The sequence below is a fragment of the Camelus bactrianus genome, chromosome 13 (genome assembly GCF_048773025.1).
Source record: "Camelus bactrianus isolate YW-2024 breed Bactrian camel chromosome 13, ASM4877302v1, whole genome shotgun sequence".
NCBI classification, from domain to species: Eukaryota; Metazoa; Chordata; class Mammalia; order Artiodactyla; family Camelidae; genus Camelus; species Camelus bactrianus.
Genome location: NC_133551.1, coordinates 23,868,114 through 23,893,314, shown reverse-complemented (window position 1 = coordinate 23,893,314; position 25,201 = coordinate 23,868,114). Strand labels below are relative to the sequence as shown.

The following is a 25,201-nucleotide window of genomic DNA, read 5'->3' as shown; positions in this document are numbered from 1 at the left end:
AGTCAAACTAAGGGGATCAAGGTTTGAGGCAGGCAGACAACAGGTAAGGGCTGCAGCCTGAACACTGATGGAAGTAATTAAATGCCGGATCTGACAAGGACATTCACGCTAGGTCAAACAGTAAATATGATAGAATCTATGGTAAGCCTGAGGTTCTCATCTTCAGAAACCCAGTCTCCCATAACTGGCTCTTTCTCTAGACTGGAGACCTTCAGTTGCTAATAGGACTATACTCCTACCCATGACAGCCTGATGTCCAGTGGAGCCCGTTAACCTCCCTTGTTTCCTCAAGATGCTGATACCCGGCTCGGCTGAGAAGGAGGCACTTGTCTCTGGAAAATGTGGATGGAGAGTACATGTCTTAAGGAACCTCATGGAGACAGGAGAGAGATCTTCCACTTACTCGCTGATGAAGCCATCCTCTGGGGATCTGTGAGCTGGAACTAGGCTAGGAATGTGAAAGTCAAGTGCAACCCATCCATATCTATAATTTTTATTAATGATAATGCTGGTATTTCAAGATTTTTAAAAATCTGGCCATTTCTCTTTGTTCTGAAAGTTCCTGTTATCCGGGAAACAATTTGCTAATGTTGAGAATAGTCAGTGAATGCTGTTATCCACTCATCCATTCACTCATTTGTTCAAGTATCTTTAGGGGAGTGGAGAGGGGTTTCCTAACCCCCAGATATGTTGATACATGCTGATTCCTTAGTTAGGATGATAACAGTTCGGTCAGGAAGGCATTATCAAGCCCATAGAATACAATGCAATAAGTGCCTATAGTCAAGAGAGCAGTCCTTCCACTGTGGGGATTAGCATGTGAGGGAAACTGAGGAAGTTTATTGGGGGTGGAGCCTACATGAGGCAGACAGCAACAGGTTGGAGAAGTGGACCAGGTCTGCTGCTGGGGCCCTGAGCCCCGGGGCCTCCGCGGTAGGTGGGGTGGTCAGCCTTGTCTTATAGGAAGACCATTTCCACAGCTGTGCTGGGGCCTGGGGAAGGGAAGGGGCTGCCGAGTGGCAGAGGGAATTAGTTATAATATTGTCAGAATCAGGCTTTCGTTAATCTTGCTGAGTTTAAAAGAGGAATGACAAGACTTGGGGAGTATTACAGGTTACAAATAACACATTACCTACTTCATATATGAAGATGGCATTACATATTCCCAATCGCCATTTCTAACATTTTATTTCCCCAGTAGTAATGATGGTTATGTGCCCTCTACATCCACACTCTTTCCTCGACCCTTATTGTGACAGGTTAAAGCAGCTTATTCCTGGGATTTGTCCAGTGTTAGAATATTCTTAGATGATATGGCCTTACTGACAAGTCACACAAATGATATCAGTAATTGTTAACCACACTTTAGACAATATTTTCTCTAGCAACCTCTCTCCAAATGCAACAGAAGTCTAAAAGAAATGTTCGCAGTGCATGTTCCCATAAGCAGGATTACGAGGAAACACAGATAACAATTCAAAACAAACAGAAACATTGTTGTCCCCAGCTCTGTTGATGTAGATTATTCATAGCATGTCCCTATTTCGGCAGATGCGGTTCATTATTATGTATCACAGGACTCATTCTCGACATCTGTGGACACTTTTTTATGTGCAGTGTGTCGGTAGAGTAATTCTTTTAAAGGAGGTTAATAACATTAATCCCATTTTACAGATGGGAATAAAAGCAACTGGTTTATCCTATTTTCTCAGGTCAGATAGTAAATCAATGTCTTATTAAACATTCATTAGAATTTTCACTCTATTGAATTTCAAACTAAGCTCCTTCCCTAAGGCACTTAATTAGTATCAAGAATTTCCTGGCATCGACTCTTCACTGGTTCTTCTGTCAGTTGAGCCATATATGAACAAGGCACTGGGTTAGTGGTACAAGACCTGCCAGGAAATATTCAGTGGGTCAACTGAACTAGCCTGTAGAAAGTGTTTTAGGATCAGGGTAGGGGTAGCCTTTAATAAGAGAAGTTAGCAATAGTGGTGTTTATGGGGGGCTCCATGTGTGATCATTATATATGATCTGCTGTTTATAACTCATAGTGACCACCTCAATTACACCTCGTTTTTAAAAGGAGGAAACAGAGGCTCAGAGACTGACTTGTGTAAGGAATATGGGTAGTAAGCAGAAAGAGGATTTGAGGCTAGACCATCTGAACCAAGAGTTCATGGTCTCAATCACTAAGCTGGTGATTCTCAAATTTTTGTATTCATCAGAATCACCTGGAAGGCTTCTTAAAGCACAGGTTTCTGGGCTCACTCCCGGAGTTTATGCTTGGGTCAGTATGATGCAGGGTCAGAATTCTGCATTTCTAACCAGTCCCCTGGGATGCTGAGGCTGATGATTGGTTACTACATTTTGAGAACCACTGCTTTAAGCAATACTCAGTATAATCATCTGTGACTGTGCTCAGCACATAGTGGGAAGCCATTCAGAGTTTTTGCACAAGTCATGACCTGGCCAGAGTTCCGCTTTAAAAGATGGATCTGGCAGCTGTGTACAGAGTGCTCAAAGACAGGTGGCAGACCAGGAGGTTCCCAGCTAAGGCAAGCAGACAGTCATAGAGGTGGGGAAATATTGCCCCAGTGGAGTGGAGAGGATTTGCTGAGTGGCTGAGGGAGAAGGGGTCATCAGAGGTGGACCTCTACTTTTTGTTCTGCGAGGCTAGAACAACTGTTGCAGCATTAATACAAATGGACAGGACAGGAGGCAGATCTACCCTTATGTATTTCATCTGTTTCCACGTAGCTGCTACCACTTGCTGCCTTCATTTACTGTTTTTGTCTATAAGATTTCCAAAGCATTTTCCGTCTCTTTCCCTATGGGACCAGTGTATCCAAACTGCAGCTAAAGACTTGCTCTCCTCTGAGATGTCACTCATCACCGGAGCACCTCTGATTCTCCCACTGTCCCATCAGCTCCTCTTTCTAGTGTGGCAGCGCAGCTCACACTCTGCCCAGGGATCTCAGTGGATTCTTCTCATCATGACTGAGTTTGTGGTTTCTGTGCTTTCCCCGAAGCCTATCCTGGGAACTCACTGTCAGTGACAGAGGCCTCCTAATTCATCATAAACGGTGTATGAAAAAATAATATCTGTGTTTTTAAGTTCAAATTTGTTATATTGGGTTTTTTTGGTCTCATATTTTGCATTTATGTCATTTCTTTTCCATAAATAAAGAGTGCATTTTTAAAACCCCATTTCCAAATATGCAAACTTGAGGGAGTATTTAGTCTTCAATTTAAAATAAATTATTTTACCTTAAAAGTACAATTTAAAAAAAATTTTTTTTAATTGAAGTATAGTCAGTTCACAATGTTGCATGAGTTTCTGGTATACAGCATAATGTTTCAGTCATACATACACATGCATATATTCCTCTTCAAAGTCCTTAAATTAATTTTTCTAAACTAATAGGGAAGTTATAATGATAGGAAAGAAAATTTCTGAGACTCTCTTTATAAAGAAAATGGTTTTACAGAACAATCCCACAGCTTGTTGGTTTTTTAAAGTTGTAACACATCCATTCTGATGTGAGGACAGGAAGTGTAACCAAACCCTGTGGGGCCTTCCCAGGACAGCCCCTCCCCCATGCCCTCTGCCTACCTCCTGTTTGTAGAAAAGCTAAAGCTATAGTCTCCCAGACCTTCCCTGAGTCACAAAGGTCTGGCTCAAGAATTAATGATCCAAGGATGTGAACATGTAGTGACAAAAATAGCAGTTGGGCCAGGAGAACTGTTGCTTTACAGGTGCTCAGGGCTTTAATCTGCTCAGCGGTGAACAGTGGTGACGTGGGAGCAGAGCTAAAGAGATGTTTGGAGAGTCCCCAGCAGTCCCAGGGCGGTTTTGGGTTCCTGTCTATGAGAGCGCAGATCGACTTCCGCTGTGCTCTGGGGGTGCTGACTCAACAGTGTTCTTACAGATATTTCTCCTTTGGGCAACAGCTCAACCCCGCAACTTCAATTTCAGAGCATTTTTAGAAAATGTCCTCTCTCCATCACCACAGCGGTTTGCAGAGGTGAAATGATGATATAAATGGCAGGTGTATATAGTAGTGATTAAGAGCAGGCTCTCCCGGTCAGACTGGCTGGGTTCACATTCTGGCAATAACATTTCCTATGTGTGTTATTGGCCATTTACCTCTTTCTAAATGCTTCCTCATCTATGAAATGAGAAAATAATACTACTTCATGATTATTGTGAGGGTGAAGTGAAACAATCTATGTAAGTCCCTTAAAACATCGTCTGGCATATAGTTACTGCTCAATTCACAGTAGCTTTTACATGAAATATATATTTTAATATAATAAATTTCTACTTTATATATACATGCACACAGACATATATTCCATATTAAATGCTACTATTTCCATAAAGCCTTTTTCCCTTCCTTCCTTCATTCCTTTGTTTAGCAAATCGTTGGTAAGGACCCACTATATTCCAGGCGCGGGGGATACAGTGATCAGCAAGATGAACGCAGTCCCTGGCCTGCAGAGTTAGTGAGGGAGCCATTTCAGCAAAGCATGATACATTTTATGATAAGAGGGCCCAGGGTCCAATAAGTGAATACATGAATGAATGAATAAATGAGTGAATGAATGTTTCTTGCTATTTTTACTTAAATATTATGTGTTTTGATCCCTGACAATAAGTAAAACTGTCACACCTGTGCTAGTCTATGCTTAGTGCCATTTCGACTATGAATTGTAACTCCTCCAAAGCCCAGAGTGATCCTCTGCATCCAACTGTTGTTAATCTTCTAAACAGGTAGCTGGGGTCTGGGCAGAGCAAGAAGTCCAGATGAGGGAGATATTTCAATATCCTTCCAAAGACAGACAGTCGGAAGTTCCTGTTATCTGTCTCAGTTCCTACCCCTCTCACGTTTCCAACTCTCTCATGCTGAGATTCACTGGCCAAGGATTGTTCCTTTTTTAAAAATCTGGTTCAGGCTCTAGGGGAAATTTTTACATAGCAGGTAAAGCATTCGGGCCTGTGATGAATCGGGGCCAGACACAAATAGAAGGCTGTGGACTCCAGGGCTTCAAAGAGAGACATTTAGGGCAGTTCTGCGCTGGGAGCTGCTGCTTGCACTTGCCAAGAGCCGGATTCCAAAGCAGGCGGCTGCTGCAAATGCGGATCAATAAAGGGAGCGTGTTCCCGGCGTTCCTATGGGAACCTGCGGCTGCTCGGATTACCCGGTCCCCAGACACGGTTTCCTTTCAGCCTGGTGTCTCACAGTACAAGGTAGACCAAGGGGTGCACTTTCAGAGTGGAGCTTGGGGGATATGTGTAGTGGAAGTTGCATGACTAATTCTCCCAACACAGTATAGGAGATTTATTCCTGAAGATATTAGATATTTTGAAAAGGAGCGTGAAAAAGGGGGAATCTGTCTTTTTTCTACATATTCCAAAAATATAAGTGATTGTTTTTCTAAGTCCCTAAAGTGTGCAAGTGTGTGGGTGTGGGTGTGGGTGTGGGTGTGACATATCTAAGGAAGTAATCCCAGAATAACATTATTCATGTTCTGATTGGGAGATTGATGGTGTGATTCAAATCTGGATTAAAATTAGTGGTTTTTTTTCAAGTTCAAAATCTGTCGTCTTTTTCCCTCAGCCCCTGACTTTAGTGGCAGCTTTGCCTGTAAGATCCGACTGTGAACACAGCAGACCCAGCACTGTGTGATCCGCGGCTTCAGTAGGTTCATGACCAGAAGCCCACATTTCTAACACCAAGCCTGGTTGTCCACTGGCAGTTGAAAAATCCAAATTGCTAATGAGAGGAAGAACCCCACGTATTCACTTCACTCCGGCAGGTCACGAGGCTCTCTCTAATGCGGAGACACTGGGGAGCAGAGAAACAAGGAACCGCTGCGTGCGGTCTGGTCTGTCTCCTCCCTATCACTGGCCAGGTCACTCACCTCAGGCAAATGACCTGACTTTTCCACCCTTCAGGTTCTTCAGATAATAATAATGATACTACTAATAAATAATACCCACCCCACATGGCTGATGAAATGAGAAAGTCTGTATCTGAAATGGATGTTCTGAGACTTACGATTTTAATACTTTTATCGACATCACCCTAGTCGATACCCCTGAGAAAATTCATGGCTTTGTAAAGACACGTATCGCAGCACTGTGGGTATGACATTTGTGTTCTGCTGTATTCTCTCTGTCACGTGTCTGAGAGAACAAGGCCACTCTCCCAAGCCATGGTCCCAAAAGTAGGTCCTTTCACCCGAGAAGTGTCTGCAAAACTTCAGTGTTTGGCAACAGCCCCGCTGTGACCAGCTACAAACACACTCAAGTAATTTGTGCTGCAGTGTCCACAAAGGCTTCAGTGAATTCTTCCATGTGAAAAGTCTTTAAAACACACAGTAACTATGTGGCACTTGGCATTAATAGTATTTGGAAGCATTCAAAAGAGCCTGTTGGGTATTTCAAGAGCCTGGTCTCTGCCCCGTTCAGCTGGTTATGGAAACCTGCAGAGAGGTCGCCTCTGTGGGCCTGCGTGGAGCAGAGGGGGGTTGGCCCTTCCCATAATGAGGTGCGGGCCCTCTGCACCTGGCACCGTTTAGACTCCAGGGCTGCTGCCTCGTCCCACTGGCTGTGGCCAGAGCTGGGGTACGGCCAACTGGGAACCCCCTGCAGGGCTTCCATGCAACCCTTTCTGATACAAAAATTGTACAGGAAAATGCATTTACAAAAGGCCTCATAAATTTTTTTCCAGGAAGAATTTCATACGAGATTTTCCATTTGTCTCAGTTCTAAGTTCTTTGATTTAATTTGATCATTCATTTAGCAAATATTTATCTGGGGCTTAGATTTCTAGGTTCTGTAGATACTACAGCAAATAATACAAACAAAATAACCCCTTCCTTCAGCGGGCTCTTACTCGAGTGGGGTAGAAGCGTGACAGACGCTTTTTTAAAGTAAGTGGTGTAGTATATTAAAGCGGGGTTAGGGGACAGAGAGAGAGAAAGAGGTGTGGTCTGCAAGTTTAAATAGTATGATCGGGGCAGGCCTCACCCAGGAGGTGACACTGGAGCAGAGCCATGAACAGAGAGAACATGAAAACCACAGGCCCCCAGGGAAGAGCGTTCCAGACTGTGGGAACAGCAAGTACAGATTCCTTGAGGCAGGATCACGTCTGGGAATTCAAGAAACAGGCGGGAAGCCAGAAGGAGCAAAATGATCATAGGGAAGAGTAATAAAAGACAGAGCAGAGAAGGAATGGGGCCAGGCCATGAGGGAGGTGTATACAGGCCGTTGGGAGGACTTGGGCATTTTCTCAGTCTGAGAGGCGTGCCAGTGCGGGGATGGGGCAGAGAAGCGACGTGATTAGGCTCCTTCTTAAAAAGATCATCCTACCTGACATACTTTATGGCACTGAGAGGAATGGTGGTCAGTTAATCTGCTCTTTTTAATTTTTTTCGATTGGGTTATAGTTGATTTACAATGTTATGTTAGTTTCAGGTGTACAGCAAAGTGATTCACTTATACGTGTATATTCTTTTTCAGATTCTTTTCCATTATAGGTTATTACCAGATACTGAGTATAGCTCCCTGTGCTTTACAGTCAGTCCTTGTTGTTTATCTGTTTTATATACAGTACTCTATGTATGTTAATCCCAGACTCTTAATTTATCCCTTCATCCCTTTTGGTAACCACAGATTTGTTTTCTGTGTCTGTGAATGTGTTTCTGTTTTGTAAATAAGATCACTTGTATTATTTTTTAGATTCCACATATAAGTGATGTCATTTACTATTGGTCTTTTTCCTTCTGACTTCACTTATTATGATAATCTCTAGGTCCATCCATGTTGCTGCAAATGGCAATATTTCATGCTTTTCTTTATGGCTGAGTGGTATTCCATTGTGTATATACACCACATCTTCTGTATCCAGTCATCTGTTGCTTTATCCAGACACTGAGGTTGCTTCCATGTCTTGGTTGTTGTAAATAGTGCTGCTATGAATTGAGATGTGCCTGTCTTTTCAAATTAGAGTTTTCATCTTTTCCAGATGTGTGCCCAGGAGTGGGATTTCTTCATCATATGGTAACCTATTTTTATTTTTTTAAGGAAACTCCATATTATTTTTGATAGTGGCTATAATTAATTTGCTCTTTTAAATCTACTTTCCATTCATACAATTGTTTAATAAATAATTTATTTAGCACAGGCTGTGGGCTGGGTACTAGGGGAGACAGACAAGTTTAAAAAGCAGTGAGGAACAATGTGGTCAATCCCCTACCAAAGCTACTTGGCAGCTAACCAAGTGCTGGGGGGAGGAGGGCCAGGCTGACAGCTGAGCAGCACTGTCCATTAGAGGAGAGGGAGGAGAGAATGCTGTGGGCAGAAGTGGTGAGGGGGATAAGGACCATACATGTTAGGGATTCTTCTACCTACTTCACAGGTCTACTGTCATATAATCCACACGCAGAGCCAGTGAACATGACAGTTACTGTTAGCATCCTCCATCGTACAGAGGGAAAGTGAGCACAGGACGGTTAAGTTACTTCCTCAGAGGCCACAGCTAGGAAGTGGAGGTGCCCGGACAGGAAACCCCACTCTGTCTGACTTGGACCTCACGCCCCTGACCACTCGGCCAGCCCGCACAGAGCACTGAGGCTGAGAGGAGGCGAAGCTGGAGAAGTGACCAGGCATTCAGGTCTACCAAATTCATTTCTAAAATATGTGTTGAAAGCGGACGCTGTGCCAGACCCCACATGCCAGGGCAGCAGAGAGAAGTAACAAGGCATGGCTCCTGCTCTGAAGGAGCGTGCCGTCTGGTGGGCCACCTATCAGGCTTAATAAATACCAGTGTGAAGTTGGCCACGCAGGTCTCACTGTGCAGAAGGCCACAGAGCACTTCGTACAGAATCCAGTCGTGTTCCTGCCAACACAGAAGGCAGGAGCGATGGGCAGCCCAGCAGGACGTGTCGAACCCCGCGCTGCCCCAGGATTCAAAGACGCATCACCGCACATCTCAGCAGAGTGGGATAAGAGCCCCCACATTCCTGGTGGGAGAGAGCTTTTCAGTGAAAACAAGGCACCCTAGCAACCTAACGCTATTTTGTTATTCAGGGTCTGACAGCAAAGAATACACAGAGGAGGGGAGCAAAGCTTTGGTGGTGTGTGATGAGGCAAGAGGTCCCAGAGGTTCGGTATACACTCACTTAAAACAAAACAAAACCAAAGAAAAATTGCTTGTAATTTTGTAACCTCCTTAAGGTGTTTCAAATGGTTTGTGAAGATCAATGTTCTGCATGTTCAAAGAGTTTAGGGAGTTTTAAAATCTTCCCATTCAGACTGGCCTGTCATAAAGAACAAAGGAACATGGAATTTCTTGCAGGGATCTGACTTCATACAACAGATCCTCGAGGTGTAAAATCAACAAAGATGTCCTTTGAACTTCCCTCAATCCAACAGGGGAAAAGAACATGTACTGCTCTGTAGGTTCCTATGTGCTTCCTGCTTTTATCTTCCATCAGTAAAATTGGGTTTGTGATTTTTATTTACGTAGCCACCTAGTGGCCCTTATTATAAAGTAGTGGTTCAAAGCGTAGGCTCAGATGGACCTGAGTTCAAATTCAAGTTCGACCCCTTAGAAGCTGTGTGACCTTGGGCAAGTTAGTAGAGCTCTCTGAGCCTCAAATGTCTCATCTACAGGATGAAAATAGGAATATCACCTTCTTCATAGGGTTGCAAAATGAGGATTAAGTGAGAATACAATTTGTACGTGTCTGATATATGGTAAACACTGAATAAATGTGAACTATGTTTTTTTTTTCTGTTTTGCCATTAGCTCATGTATTTTAGTCTTTATTCTTCTTCTAGGAAAAACTATTAAAATGAAAGATGGATGGAAGTCCTACTTTCACTGAGATTGTATTGTTTGGCCCAAAGGTGGAAGGCAGCTTAGGGAAGCAACACATATAGGGTTTATCTATTGCTCTAAAGCAGAGGTTAATAAACTAAGACCCTCAGGCCAAATCCAATTCCCTGCCCGTTTTTGTAAAATTTTGGTGGAACGCTGTCCTATTTACCTCTTACGTATCGCCTTTGTCTGCTTTTGTGCTACAACAGCAGCAGTTGTTAAACAGTTGCAACAGAAACTGTACGGTCTGCAAAGCCTGCAATATTTAGTATCTGGCTCTTTACAGGCAAAATTTTCTGGCCCTTACTTTAGAAACATAAAACATTCAATTTTTCCAGGTCACATAGCTTTGAAACTGCATGCATTGGCAACTCATCTCCATGGAAAAATCTAAAGGCTCCCTTCAAGAAGTTAACACACTTCCTTCAACGCATCAATGCCAGGTGCTGTCTGAGGCCCTAAGGGACACAAAGACTCATAAGGCAGGGTCCTTCCCCATGAAGAACCCACAGTCCAGTTGGGGATCAGGTGAAGATGCAATGAGCCAAATTCTTTGCCAACGATGAGAGCAAATGGCTGGGGTGACCCTGAGGCCACTGTGGTTCATTCTTCCCTTCCATACGGCCATCAGCCCTATCCCAGAAGAGGTGAATTTTGAACAGGGGCTCTCTATTGTCCTCCAGCTCACCCTCCTATCTGTAAGGGTGTGCTGAGAACCACTGCAAGGATGAGGGCTACCGTAAAGGAGAATCATTCTCAGATCTCGCTGGCAATGATGTGGAGGTGGAAGGGGCCGGGCAGGGAATAAGAATCAGAAGTCTTCTTTAGGAGTCACTGCTCTGATGCATGAACTGTCAGAGGAATGCAGTTCATTTCTGAGTAGTATCTAAAAATATAGAAGGAGGTTGACCGATGAGTTAGAGGTCAGCAAACAAAAAGAAACATGGAGGGGAGGGTCTAGCTCAGTGGTAGAGCACATGCTTTGCATGCACAAGGTCCTAGTTTCAATCCCCAGCACCTCCATTACAAAAATAATAATAATAAATAAACAAATAAAAAATAAATAAACCTAATGGTCTTCCCCTGCCAAAAAAAATTAAGTGTTAAAAAATTTTAATGAAAAAGGAAAGAAAAAAAAATATCCTTACAGTAAAAAACAAACAAAAAAACAAAGATAAACATGAATGAAGTTGCGAGGGAAGAATCATTATTCATTCAGTCAGTCATTTACTGGGTGTCTAGAACATGACAGTTAGTTTAAGGCACTGGGGACTGAGACGCAGTGGTAAAGGAATCCCAGTAGTAGACAAATCCCAGCACTCGGCTCCGAGCTGTGCCCCACGTGATGCATGGGTTCCAATCACTGCCGATGGGCTGCCTGCCCACATGCACACCCGCCTTACTGCTCTCATGTTCCAGCTTCTCCACACCAGGCCCCTTCCTGTGCAGGGAGGTCTGTGCAGGAAAGGTATCCTTTAGAACATATACCGTGTGCTCAGGCATTGAAGTTCACCTGCACATGCCTACATTTCTGTTTACCCGAGACGGCAGGGTCCGTGTTCATCACACTCACATCTGTATTCCTAGCACTTAGCACCTGGCATTGTGCTTGACAAACAACCATGGAGAGAGGGAGAGAGACAAGGTTACAGGTGTAAATTTGGGAAACATTTCTAGAGCCAACAAGGTTAAGTGGGAACAGCAGGAGACTTGGATACTGCCTCGCCTAGGTCTGAATGACAGCTGTGTGATCCTGGGCAAGACTTAGACTCTCTGAGCCTTGATTTCTTCCCATATAAAATGGATTGTTAGGTGGAGCAAAGGTAATAAAATCTGTAAGGCACCTAGTTGAGTTCCTGGCACGTAGCAGGTACACATGCAACAAACTTTAGTTTCCCCTTTCACTTGTAAGTAAGAATAAAAACTATCGAAGAGCACTAGAAGCTTAGAACTCCAGCTCACATAGATTTTTTTTCACTATAACCTTACTGTATGAGCTTGGATATGTTATTTTACTTTACAAGGCTTCAATTTCCTCCTCAATAAAATAGAAGGGGAAATGGAGGAGTGAGGAGTGGGTTTTATGACATCATACAACCAAAATCTCATAGTTCTAAAATGTAACAAGCTTTCCCTTTTTTGGTTGATGGTGGATACAGCGAAGGACAGGAAAGATTCTGCCATGTTTAAAGGATGCTCCTCAGTTTTAGTTTAGGGTGCAAAGTCCACCTCCTGATAAATTATACAATTGACTCATTTATACCTGCTTACAGCAGAGGTAAACTGAGAGGTGGTGATGGGGTTAGGTTACTGTTGAGCACATTAACAATTTAGGAACCATCAAGGAATTCACACACACTTTCAGTTCTCACTGCATTTCTCCTTATTCATAATTCTTTGCCTAATTGCTTTTTCCTTTAAAAAAGGGGGCGCTGAGACCTTGGATATTTGCCTAATGGCTCAAACAGAGCTGTGACCCATTGCCAGAGTCTTTCAGTCCTTTTATAGCCTGGGGACATTTGCCACTGAAAGAAAGCTGATGGGTTTGATTTTCCTGAAAGAGATATTTTGCACAGACCTCTGGCCCCATTAAATACTTTGGCCATTGCCCATTCACTATAATGGGTGCAATAAATTTGTTTTAGTTTGGGACATTATCAAGTAGAGAATATTGTCAAAGACAAAATAATGTTTTGAAAACAGCCAGGATGAAATCATGAATAAATAAATACGTTGAATTTAGCTGATAAATTAACAAAGGCTTATTCATCGGCATCTGACTGGACCATTTCAAAGTTAGGCCAAAGGTGATTCCATTTCTAATAGAAATGCCGTCTTCCTCTTTAGGCCAAAGCAAAGGTGGGCTGCGTAAACAGACATCGCAGAGTGTAGAAAGGCATTTATCCCTTCTGCAGATCTGGTTTAAATAGGTCTGTTTGTTTTCAGCAAAATGCCAAAAGAAATGGCCAGCTGACTCTAGTCGCCTTTTCAATGGCGAGGCATTTGTTTTGTGTAAACACCTTTATGAGGGATCTCAGCAGGCCTTTCTCCACCTTTTCTTTGTATTCGTCCCTTAGATTAGTGTCAAAGGACTGAAATTCTGGTTAAATATTACCTGTGTTTCCTTTTGAGTGAAAGAAAGGACTCCTAAATTGGATATACTCCTCTCGAGGAAGGGGACAAGGGTGAGCACGGCGTTGACCCACGCGCTGGTATTCATATACAGGTAACCCTATTGTGAGAGGGCAGAAAGCTCCAACAAGCCACGGAGCGTATTTGCAAAGCTGTGAGGCCTTGGATGGTGTTGTTTTATGCAAAGTGCAAATGGCTTAATCTTCCAGGTTGCAGGTAGTCCGAGGGCATTTTGAGCTGCATAAAAACTAATTGGGACAACTTGAATAGAGGAAAATGTGGCCTGAAGTCTTCAATCACACTGGTACCTAATTGTTTTCCGTTCAATTTAGAGCAGTGTTTAGGAAGATGACTGCACACCACAGCTTGGGAAACCTTTCACGTGCTCGGAGAGTCTGGCAGCATCATAAACTTCTCATTTGGAACGTCTAGCGTGTAAATCTCCTGTTTTGAATTCACTGTTCAGGGACAGGAAACCCGTTGTTAGACTAGCGGAAGTATAGGTTTTTTTTAAGTGCTAACAAGGCAAGACACGAGAAAGCTGATTCTGGTTTCTCTCTGATGGTAAGGGACATTTCCCTGTGAGGAATTTATTCACACTTTATATGCAAAGGGTCCAAAACCCTGTGACTCATGACTAATTCAGTGAGCTCCTCAGATGGTAACACACCGACGGTTTGACATGTGCTGCTGTTAAATGAAGTGTATTTTAAAAGAGAGAGCACGGACTGGAAGTCTGAAGACCTTTCATTCACGTTCTGGTCCTGTCTCTTGCTGGCTCTGTAAGTTTATGCAGGTTATTCAAACTTTCTGAGCCTGACTTGCCACCTGCATAGAATTAGTATCGTCTCAGATGCCTCATGGGAGTTTTGTAAAAATTCTTTAAGCTCATTAGCAGAAAAGTTTGTGCAAGCTATAAAGACCTCGTCAAGTTTAAGAAACGATTACTGTGTCATTGTGATAGAACTGGACGTTCTAGGTCACTTTGTGTTTTTTGGAGGGGGTTTGTTTTCATTTCACTCTTGCTTTTAAGCCACGTAGACTATATGCATTTGCTGTAATTCATCAAATCAAAGTCCCCAACTCTGCAAAAGCTACACTTGGAAGAATGTGATAAAAAAAAAAAAAAAAGGTTTCTTTCGGACTGTCTGCCCATCTGAAGTCTGCTGCGGAATGGAACTCGGTCAGGAGCAGTTACGGCACTAGCAAATGCTCTGAGAACTCCTGAAATCCCACCGCCAAAACCATGATTCGCTGCTTCAGTACCAAAAGCATTTGGCAGGCTGTAGTTTGGAAGCCATGGTACTGGCTGCTTCTGAGACTCTAAGTGGGGGCGGTTTGCCCCACGGTGGCACTGCCTGCTCCCACCATCTGGGACAGATGGTGCCAAAATTTCCTACCGTCAGACAGTATTTTTCCTTATTTCCTCTTGGGCTTTCCTTGACAATATACTTTTCTGGATTAAGAGAGAACATAGTGTTTTAGGGTTTTTCCCCACCCTTCAGACATTGCAACATGAGTATTCTACAAATTTATCTTATCTAAAAGCCTTTATGAAGTAGTTCCGAATTTTCCAGTACCAGCCTTGCACAGCCTGTCATTCAAATTCTTGATGATGGGTTTATGTGAAAGTGGTTTCTCCACACTTCTCTTTGCTTCATCTAGGATGGCAGCGTGGTTCTTTGAAAAAGGGCTCTCAAGGAGATGGTTCCTTCAGGCAAATAGCATGGTTCTGTTACTATAGCAAATGAAATGTATATGGACAAAAACCACAAACACCAGCTTGAGGAGGAGTGGTCATGCATAGACAGGTGTGCTGTGGCATGTGTGGGACTCGGACATTCAGCCCTGACCAAACGTCAGGCAGTGCAGATCAGGAAGATGAAAATCTTCTGCCTTCATAGGAACCATGGAATCTCTGCCTTTCCAGCTTAGCAACGCTAGTTTCACAAGGTCTACGTTGTACACAAACACCTAAAGAGTCGTCAAATGTAAGCAGTAGAGGGACCTGGGACGTCCAGTCATGTGACCTCCGGGTAGACACCTGAATCCCTCTGTAGCACCCAGTGCCACAAGGTGCTCCAGCCACAGCCTGAATACGTCCAGGGATGGGACACTAATCCTTTCCAGAACAACACAATCTATTTTTGGACAATTCTAATTTTAGGAAGTGTGCTATTTTGTTTGTGACTATTCCCAGTGTTTAAGTCTCAACATAACCCTTGTGGGGAATGTCACCTATCTGAGGTCTGTATCTGTTCTGGATATTCAACCAGTAACAATCCAATGTAACCAGTCTTCACCCAGTGCAGATCTCCCCATGTTCCTTACACAGATCTCCCCCTGTTACTTACAAAGTAATCAGGAGAAACTCTGCCCTTTACCTGCAGGGATCCAGGTGTATGTTCTAGCCTTTAAATTTACCCTTACCAAAAAGAAATAAGGCAAATCTAGTATGATTTTTTTTTCTTACTGAAGTCATGTGAGCTTCTAGTAATCAGAACTTTTTTAAGTGTACAGAATTCTCTGTTTTAATATTCCTTTTTGGAGTTTGGCCTAGAATGTACATCAACCCCCTAGTTTAGTTTGTAAACTCTGCCTAACTCCTTTGAAGGATTAAAGCTACATTTGGATATATTCTATCTGCTAGTACTTTTCCCCTTCTTCATAATTCCTCTGTAATCTTACATATACAATTTACTTTTCATTGGCTAATATTTACGCTTAATGTACTTGTCATGAGTGTCATTATCTCTGCATTCATTTCAGCTTACCTAGCCTCAGATTTTAGTTTTGGGTCCTCTTTTTGTCTTTGCTCAGGGTGCATGAGTGACTATTTGCAAACAGGCTATTTTGTGCTGACAAGCCGTAGTCTGAATGGCGTGCACACACAAAAATACAGATTGCATGTTTTGGATCTGAGTATGAACTGGCCTCATTAGCCACCAGTCTACTAAGTACGCTATACCCATAAAGCATAGATTGAGAAGCAAAAAATATTTTCTGAATTTTGGTTCTGCTCATCTTTCTCGGTAAATGATTCATTCCCTAGTGCACCTTTGTAAGAGAAAATGTCTGATGATTACGCTTATCTTGACGTACACATCACAGAGCTAATATGAACCATTTAGCCTAACAGGACTGAACCTCTTTTAGCACGAAAATAAGATCTGTTAATAATAATGCTGTAGTATGCAAAAACTACCCTAAGGACTGTCTCGTCCTCTTTAAAAGAAAATTTCATTTCATTCTTATAAAAAGTATACATAAAACCACCGTTATAATATTGCATACCAGTCACATGTATGCCTACATAGGGTATGTATCATCCTTTTAGCATAAAGCAAGCTACCTAGGTGACCAGTAATAGGAAACCCTGCAAAATTGAATGCTTTCCTTACCTGCCATTAGTTCCCGCTTACTTTCATTGAATTTGTAGGGCAGCTGCATCCTGGAAATGCCTATTTTCACTGACCACAACTTCAGCAAACAGAGGTCCTGGTGTGTCTCTCAAACTCCGGGCTTCTGCTGAAGTCTGGATACACACGGGCTGAGGGCAACTAGTTCCACTGATCAGGGTCTGGTTTCTTCTGCTTTGTTTAACTTGGTTGTGCTTAGCTTCCATCTGTCTGTCATCCTAGAACAGCGGCCAGAGACAGCCTATGTGGTATCTCTTGGGCAGGAAGGTTAAGTCCCCTGGCATGAATTGCATTCAGCAGCTGGGTAAATAAGACAGCTTGGAGATGGGCTTTTATTCATAGGAAACCAGATAGCCTTTTTGATGATGAAATATTTATTCCCTATTATCTTCTTGTTGCCAAGACTACTGCTTTTGGCACATTTCTTAAAAGGAGCTAGAGGTTACAGGACTTAGTAGGGTAGATTTTATTTTGAAAAATATCTTGAATGATACAATATTGTCCAGAACCGAGTATGGTTTGCCATTTAATGTTAATTGAGATCACATCATGTCCCCACTTTAAGTCAATCCTTTTTCTTCTTTTTAATCATTGCTTTCCTCTAAGAAACAACATCTTCACTTTATAGCTTAAGAAAGTGAGGCCAAACATGCAGTCACTTTCAAGGCAGCTAAGTGAATTAATCCATGTGAGTTCATGTGAGTGCTTAGAAAAATCTAACATGTCCAAATGAACATTTTGTAATAACTTAGCTTTATTGAACACACTTTTTATTATTTTAACTGTTTACAAAGTACCAGCTAAGCCCCGTAGGAGACCCAAAGGTGTTAGACAGGACGTCTGACCTGCAGGAACGTTCTGTTCAGTGGGTATTAGTATACCAATGCAGATCCATCTACACCACAGCAGAGGCAGACAAGCACTGTGGTAGGAGCACAGAGGACTCGCGGGACATGGAATTCTGACTGGGGGTGTCCAAGAGGACTTTGAGGAAATACTGTCTCTGAATTGGAATTTGACAAATCATAAAAGTAGGTAGCATTTATTGAGTACTTACTAAATGTCAGCACTGTTCAAAGTACTTTAAACTTATTAATTCTTTTAATTTTCATGATTAACCTTCTAAGCGAAGTCTTGTTATGATTCCCATTTTACAGTTGCACAAACTGAGGCATAGAGCAGTTAAAATAATTTGCCAAAGGTCATAGAGCTAGAAAGCGACGGAGTGAAGATTCAAATTCAAGGAGTCTTGCACCAGTATGTTCACCCTTGGCCACGCTGCCTTACCACTTCCTGTCACGATTAAATGAGGTGTCACCAAGCAGATTCGAGTAGTGGGAACAGCTCAGCCACAACCTTGGAGAAGGGAAAATTCGGGAATGTTTGAAACATCTAAAGTTTATTAGTGTGACCTGAACTTGGAGGGAAAAAAAGAGGCTGGCGGTGGAATTGAGACACTGGAGAATACGAGATACACAGGATGCAAGGGGGAAGGAGGGCTGGATTGCAGGGTTTAGAGTGTTGGTCTGAGGAACTGCAGTGCAGAGCAGGGGAGTGCCCCGGTGAGATTTTTATCAAAGGAGGACCTTGTGGAGGGGAGGATTGAATGGTGAAAGAAAAAGACATCATTTAGGGATTATTAATTAAATCAACCACAAACTAATTTCTGAGCTTCTCCTACATGCCAGGCAGTGTTCTGAGTGCAGGGAATACGGGAGACAAGACAGACAAGGCTTCCAGTTTCATTGTTTGAAAGAATATGGAAAAAAATGGATGAAATAGCAAGACAATTTTTTTAGTTCTGAAAGAAAGAAATAGGTTGATGTGATGTGACAGAAAGTGATGAGGGGCAGGGGAACGGCCACTTAGGAATGGTGGTCAGGGAAGACCTATCTGAGCAGATGACATTCCAAGTGAGGCCTAAGCGATGGAGGAGCCAGTCATGGGGAAGGCAGAGGAAGAGTTCAGCAAAACAGGATTTGGGTTCATTAAGAAAAGCATTCCGTGCAGAGTTAACAAAATGCAAAAGCTCTGGACTGAAGATCAGAAAGTTCAAAGGACAGAAAGAATACTAAAAGAAGTACTTAGCGAAAGGAGAGGAGAGGGGTGCGCGTTGAGGTTGGAGAGGTAGGCGGGGCCAGGGCCTCATAGGTGAGGTAAAGTATGTATGTTTTATTCTACAGGAACTGGGAAGCCACTGGACGATTTTAAGTATGCTTTAAGTAGGTGAATGGCCTATTCTTTTCATATTTTGAAAAGATCACTCTGCATAATATATGGAGAAAGGACTATAAGGGGATGGAAGTGAATGCAGGAAAATCAATTAGGAGGCAAATTGCAGAGGTCCAGACAAGAATGAGATTATATGGCCCAGACCTTGAAGGAGGAGAGATAGATGGATTAGGGTTACATTTGGGAGGCAAAGTCAAAAAGATTTGAATTCTATGAGAGATGTGAGAAAAAGAAAGATATCAAGGATCATTCCAAGAATCTTGGCTTAAGTATTTGAATGATGCGGCACCAGTAATTTAGATGGCTTGTGGGGAGTTAAGAATTCTACTGTGGACACAGTGAGGGCAGTTCTGGGGTAACCAGGGTAGCCTGATGGAAGATGCTTAAGTATGCGTGAGAGAGATGGATGCAGGAGGAATTAGGACATACAATTAACTGACAGGTGTGATTAGATATTAGGGTGAGGGTTTTGAGAACTTCAGGTTTTGAGTCAGAAGAGGTGGAAAGGAAGCAATTCCATGAACCAAAGTTGTAGAAGAGCGGGAGAAGTTTGGCACAGAGAAGGATTAATGAATGCCAGGAATCATGAAGAAATTCCCATCTGAACGGTGGATAAGGGTACAGGCTTTGGAATCTGAAAGACTTGGGTTTGAATCCTAGATGAGCCATTTGCCCAACCTGTCCCAAGCGGCTTTACTGCTCCAGCCTCAGTTTCTAGTCTATAAAATGAGAAAAATGATTTGGTAATGACAAGATAGTTATGAAGATCAAATGAAATGATAGATGTGAATGCTTAATACATAGAAATCAGTCACTAATCATTATTATCACTCTCTCTTATAATTACCATTATAATAATAGCAAAGTAATAATAATAATACATCTTGGGATGCGTTTCATTTATATGGATTATTACTAAGATAATAATGTTCTGGTTATTAGTTCCTTTTAAGTAAGGCTTGCAAGGGTATTAACCCAGTATTTAGACTCAATACTTTTTTTTTCTATATTTAACTATCAAAACAAATTGCAAATTATTTACTTTTCCCACTTTGCAGATCAATAAACTTAGGTTCAGAAAGGGTAACATGTTCAAGGTGACACAGCTAGGAACTGTAGTCTACCTGGAAGAGCCAGGACTCACACGTAGATCAGACTTGCTTGGAATAATTCTGAACTCTTCCCCACCAGTCATGAGTAAGATAAAAACACCTTTGCATCACTGTGCCAGTTTTCTGGGATCTGTGCTGAGTGAATAAATGCTGTTTTATAAAAATGTTATTAGCAAACCACCACCATGGTTATCAAAGTATCTCATGGAATTTTCCAGTGCCGGACAATGTTCTGCCCAAGGCCTGTCTTTGGAGGACTTGAGGAGAAGCCTTCAGTTCTCACCCATTGACAAATATGGTAAGTGTACAGATTCTTCAGATGGATTCAGGAGACTACCCCTAGGAAGGTGGTATCTATCTGATAAGGAGGAAAAGAAGATTCTATTTTGTGGTAACTAGAAATGAAGGATGCTTTATGAATATTATATTATAAAAGTGCGAACTTTAATTTTGTAAGTCATCTAAGTGTACATTTATTTACCTTTGTGCTGAATAATGTGTGCATAAGTGTGTAAGTCTACATGCAAGTATATGAGTGTGTGTGCACATGGAAAAAACGTACAGCTCTTTTTTGAAGATAATCTCTTGCATCTCATGATATTCCAAACACCTTGTTGCTGCCTTATTGAGTCCACTGCCTCTAAGCCGCACCTCGCGGGGCACATAGGGAGGGAAGAGAAGAGATGCATCTCCACAGTTACATCGTTATCCTGGGGGAGCACTTCCTCTTTAGCAAGTACGTGAGAGTATAATGTAACCCTGGTTATTCACTCAAAAAAGCTGGAGAGGAGGTGAGGGTATCACGGATGGGATCCGTTTTGCACAGGACTGCTTTAGAAGGAATCAGTAAATCTCTTTGAAATCGTAACACAGTTACTATGTTCGCTCCTGGAAGCCAGAGGAGGGCCACCCCCCTTATCATCAGCTGCCATATTCATGTGCCAGGCTTGTGATGTCCTTTCTCCAGTCTCTAAGACAGAGAGGTTCTGTATTTAATTAGAATTTTAGTACAATGAGCTCATTTGTTCATGGGAACTTCCTTTAACAATATAGAGGACTGAAAAAAAGTATGTCTGTTAAAGAGATCAGATTTATTACAAGAACTGGGTTTGTGGAAGAATAAATTGGATGGTGTGTTCCCAGTTCTCTTATATAGATGGCAATAGACCTCGCAGCTTTGCACCTGTCCGCAGAGTATCATTACCTAAGGCATTAGGAAATCTTTAAGAAAGAAGAAAAAAAATTGTTCTGGATAGATACAACAAGCTACTTGGGAACTTTAAAGAAAGGAAACTCTATGCTTCTGACTCCCAGTACGTGTCCAGGATGCAGCCGAGTGCTTTTTATCATCAGGTTTACAACGTAATTGGCCGGTCCAGTAACAGGGGAAAATGTGCTCAAAGTGTCACATCATCACATTTTTTATAGATATAATATCGTTTTTCCAAGCCTTTACAGATGTGACCGCACAACCACAAAATATAGGGCACCCTTTGAAATGTGTGCTTTGACCAGAAGTCTTTCCTTTCATGATGGAGTTTCAAGATGAAGCATTTCTTTAACTTAACGATCTGTTTCTTAATAGGATAAGACTTTTAGCAGAATTCCTCAAGATGGAGAAATTAGGAAAAAATGATGCAATAATACAAAAGTAGGTTTTCCTATGCATAGCTGTACCAGGAGTTCAAGAAAACACTAGGGTGTTTGAATGGAGTGAGAGCCCCAACAGGCAAAGAAGATATGTTCCATATCTCCCACTAGGACCATCTCATCGCACAAGAAAGAATCCTTTAATTGCCCTTCATTTCCGTCCCATAAACCAGTTGTGGTATAACAGCAACTTTATGAACTGTTTCTTATTTTTTCTCCCCCAGAGAGCAGGGCTGGAGAACGAATTAAAAATTAAGTACATAGCTGTACTTTAGACCTTTCACCCTGAAGTACCAAAAAGGTGCAGACATGGTTCAGTCTTTCCTTGAAGGGTGTGGTCATATTTCACTTGTCCCTCTTAAGCTGAGTGGCTGCACAAAGACAATGCGTTTGTCCTTCAGCTCTGGAGATGATGGCACCCACGACAAATGTCAGCATCCATGCCCTGCTGATTCTGCTACCCATCCTGAAAGGAGACCCGCCAACCCTGGAGGGACATAGGCTCACAGTAAGGTTTCCATTGGAGACCTTTGGGGAGAGGCAGGGAGCACCTGAGGCCAGTAAAATTGCATGTCATACATTAGAAGGTTGCGTATGGTAATGAAAGGATGACGAGCTTATTAAAGCATCTATCTATGCCCAGGAGAAAGTTGCAGTTTCGGGCTGGACAAAGGGAGTATTTCTGCTCTAAGATGTAGGTTGTTTTTGTTCACCCAGAATTAGGATTCGGTAATGTGTATCCTGCTTCCCCATATCTCAGCCTCCCCCCACCACAACCTTCCTCACTTCCGACCAGGGCCAGCCCTGCTTGCCAGCAACAGAGGACAGTGGGCAGCAGTGGCGCCCCCTCCTGGAGAGTTTATGTGCTGCCTAAGAGATTCTGACAGAGACCTTTCTGATGAAAATAAATACGCCCATCGAGCTGCATATTGCTAGATGTCATGATGAAAATGTGGATGGCTGAGTTGGTTCGGAAAACTCAGCTATCAAAGGGGAGCAAAAGCAGCAGTAGTTATTGACAAATGCGCCCATTTTCCCAGTAGCGATGAGCAGCCTCCTTACTCAGAGAGGGAAGGCTTCCCTGCCCGTGTGCAGCGTTCTCTAGGACAGCGGCCAGATCCCAAGGCACCCGCTCAGTTCTTTGGACACACCCAGGGCTAGTGCTTCAATCAGTATCGAACGCCACTAGGATTCAGACCTAAGCACCGATGTACGCTCAAGAATTGGACTCTCAGAGGGGCTTAAAAAAAAAAAAAACCCAGCCAGAGCCCACCTGCTGTAGAGAGTACTCCCTCCTTTGTCTCTCTCACCATCTCCACCTTCCTTTTACAGCCATCATTTGCTTCCCACCCACTCTGTGTCAGACACTGTGCTAATTGTCTTATGTGTGTTTCCAGCCTTATAACTGAGGACTTTTATTTTTCCCATTTACAAATGACGACACTGAGGCTTAGAAAGGTTAACAAAAGTCACAGAACTGGCAAGTAATGACGCAGGCTTTAAACCCAGACTTGCCTGACACGAAGCCCGCGCTTTTAGCCATCGTGATAAAGCGCCTTCCTGAACTGCACCCTTCTTTACTCCACACTCAAAATGTCACCTGGCCAGCTTGGGTTCAAATCAGACACCCATCATTGCTGTTCCTCTGGTCTCAGCGCTCTGTTTCCGTTTTAAATTTTGCTTTTGTTTTACAGTTGATTGCCCGCAACTCTCGTCCGGGCTCTCTGTTCCCAGGAGCCTGGGGGAGATGCCTGGCCGCTGTGCATTTTACTGGGTGAGGCTGGCTGAGAAAAATGGGGAGGTGGGCTGAAAGGCCAGTAAGTAACAGCTGAACTTCTTTCCTAATGCAGGCTACGTGTCTGATCCCCTGAGCCCAATGCATTTTCATCCTTGCCGGAATAGTGGCAGCTTTGAGGACAGCGGCTGACAGCATTCTGCATCTACCTATGGAGAGTTTTCCCCCAGACTGACAGCAACAATTCCAGTCATGGCAGGCTTGCTTCCAATTATAATATTTTACCCTCTAAGGTCTACTTAAATTGGCTTGTTTATATTGGTCCTGTTTAATTCCCTCCTACGAGTGGGGCTTTGGATTTGCAGCTAAGGAAAGAAATGCAAAAGAACCAAAACAGGATATATTTGAAGAATTGTTTTTACTTTTGTAAATAAAAACATAAATTTATGCTGTTGCTTGGAGATGAGGCCTCAGTCCGTAGTAGGGACTTAACAATTATGTTTTCCTAGACTGGATCATGTAGACTTGTGTCAGAGAGCCACACGTTTGATTTCTCAGAATATTGTTCATTTTCTTGTCTCATGATGTTACTTCTAGTGTCCAGCTCTGTGATTAAAGATTCTTTAGTGACATACAAAATTGATTCAGAAGTGTATTTCATTCCAACCAGACTTCTACTCAGAATATACTTGCTTGCAGACATATTGGTAAAAAGAAATAATGACCTTCAGATCAAGAAGCTTGCAGAAGTACAGCACTTAATTATTTGGCCTCTTCTGTATGTTGTCCCAAGTGCTCTGTGCTCTGCCTGGGTAGCCTGCTGCTGTCAGCACCAAGGTGTCACAAACACCGTCGCTACCATTATGAAACCACCCCACGAATGCAAACCTGCCATTCATACCAGGTAGCTCAGGTGCCTGCTGCCTTCAGAAAATGAGAAACCTGCCCTCCATGCTCATCCCAACCAGGAAGACAGGGACGCTTCCGCCAAACAGAATACTTTTGCCATTGAAAGACAGACCTGGAAAAGCAGGCAGGGAGCCATGAAAATTCAGTGTCATAATCACTACTTTTAACCTTGGTAAGAGAAATAACATTAGTAAAGGAAGATTGGGCACCCTCCAAATCAAGGCTTCTGGATTGGCACCGTGGACAGTTTGGAGGGAATCACTCTTTGTGGGGCTGTCCTACGCACTGTAGGATGTTTAATAGCTTCCTGGCTTCTACCCCCACCCCACCCCCAGAGCCAGTAACAGCTCCCTAAATCACAACAATCAGAAATATCTCCAGACATTTCCAAATGTACTCTGGGGGTACAATCACCCCATGTTCAGAACCACTGTCCTAAATCCTGAGAGAACAAGTAGGGCCCCGAAGAGGAAGGGAAGGAATATAGAGCCAGACAGAGTGGCTGTATTTGGGCAAAACCTCTCTGTCCTCCTCACTGACGCGAACTCATATACAAACAGGACTGAAGAAGAGATGGAAAGACTGCTCCTCCGATGTCTGTGACAAGCTCCTCCATCGTCCCCTCTCCCCTACCAATTAGAAACTGTTTCCTGTGGGCAATTCTATCAGAACAGCAACCCCACCTCTAAATCCTTCTGAGCCTTTTCTTATGACCTGTGGTCATAAAGTTGAAAGTCCCCCCTAGTGCTCTGAATAGCTTGGCGACAGCTCAGTGCAAATGCAGAGGTAGAAGTTAAAACCCTGGTGCTTCCCATTAGATTTATCCTTTTTTAAGCCTCCAGCCTTTTCATGTCCCCACCCAATTATTCAGAGTCACAGATACTCTATTCCCACCAAGCCAGTTGCCAAGGGACTTAATAATAAGCAGGACCAAGGAGCCTGAAGTGGCCATACAGGCAAAAAGCCTTCTGGCAAAGACAGAAAAAAGGGGGCTGGTTCAGGAGCACCTGTCTCTCTGCGGCTCTCTGTCTAGCCCTCTGCTCCCGCTGCTTTAGAAAATGAGCCAGCACCAGCCTGGGATACTTTGAGGCTTAGTCATTTTATGAGTTGAGTTGAAAG

General features: G+C 42.9%; 1 protein-coding gene across 1 annotated transcript in view; it reads left to right on the top strand.

The window, feature by feature from the left end:
* TNNI3K (TNNI3 interacting kinase) overlaps positions 1 to 23,816 on the top strand; it is a 258,130-nt gene extending 234,314 nt beyond the window's left edge. The window contains exons 24-25 of the mRNA XM_010963403.3: positions 20,007 to 20,086; positions 23,289 to 23,816. Coding sequence (XP_010961705.1) covers positions 20,007 to 20,086; positions 23,289 to 23,365 — 157 coding nt within the window. The 3' untranslated portion in view covers positions 23,366 to 23,816. The remainder of the gene's footprint in view (positions 1 to 20,006; positions 20,087 to 23,288) is intronic.
* The last annotated feature ends 1,385 nt before the right edge of the window (positions 23,817 to 25,201 follow it).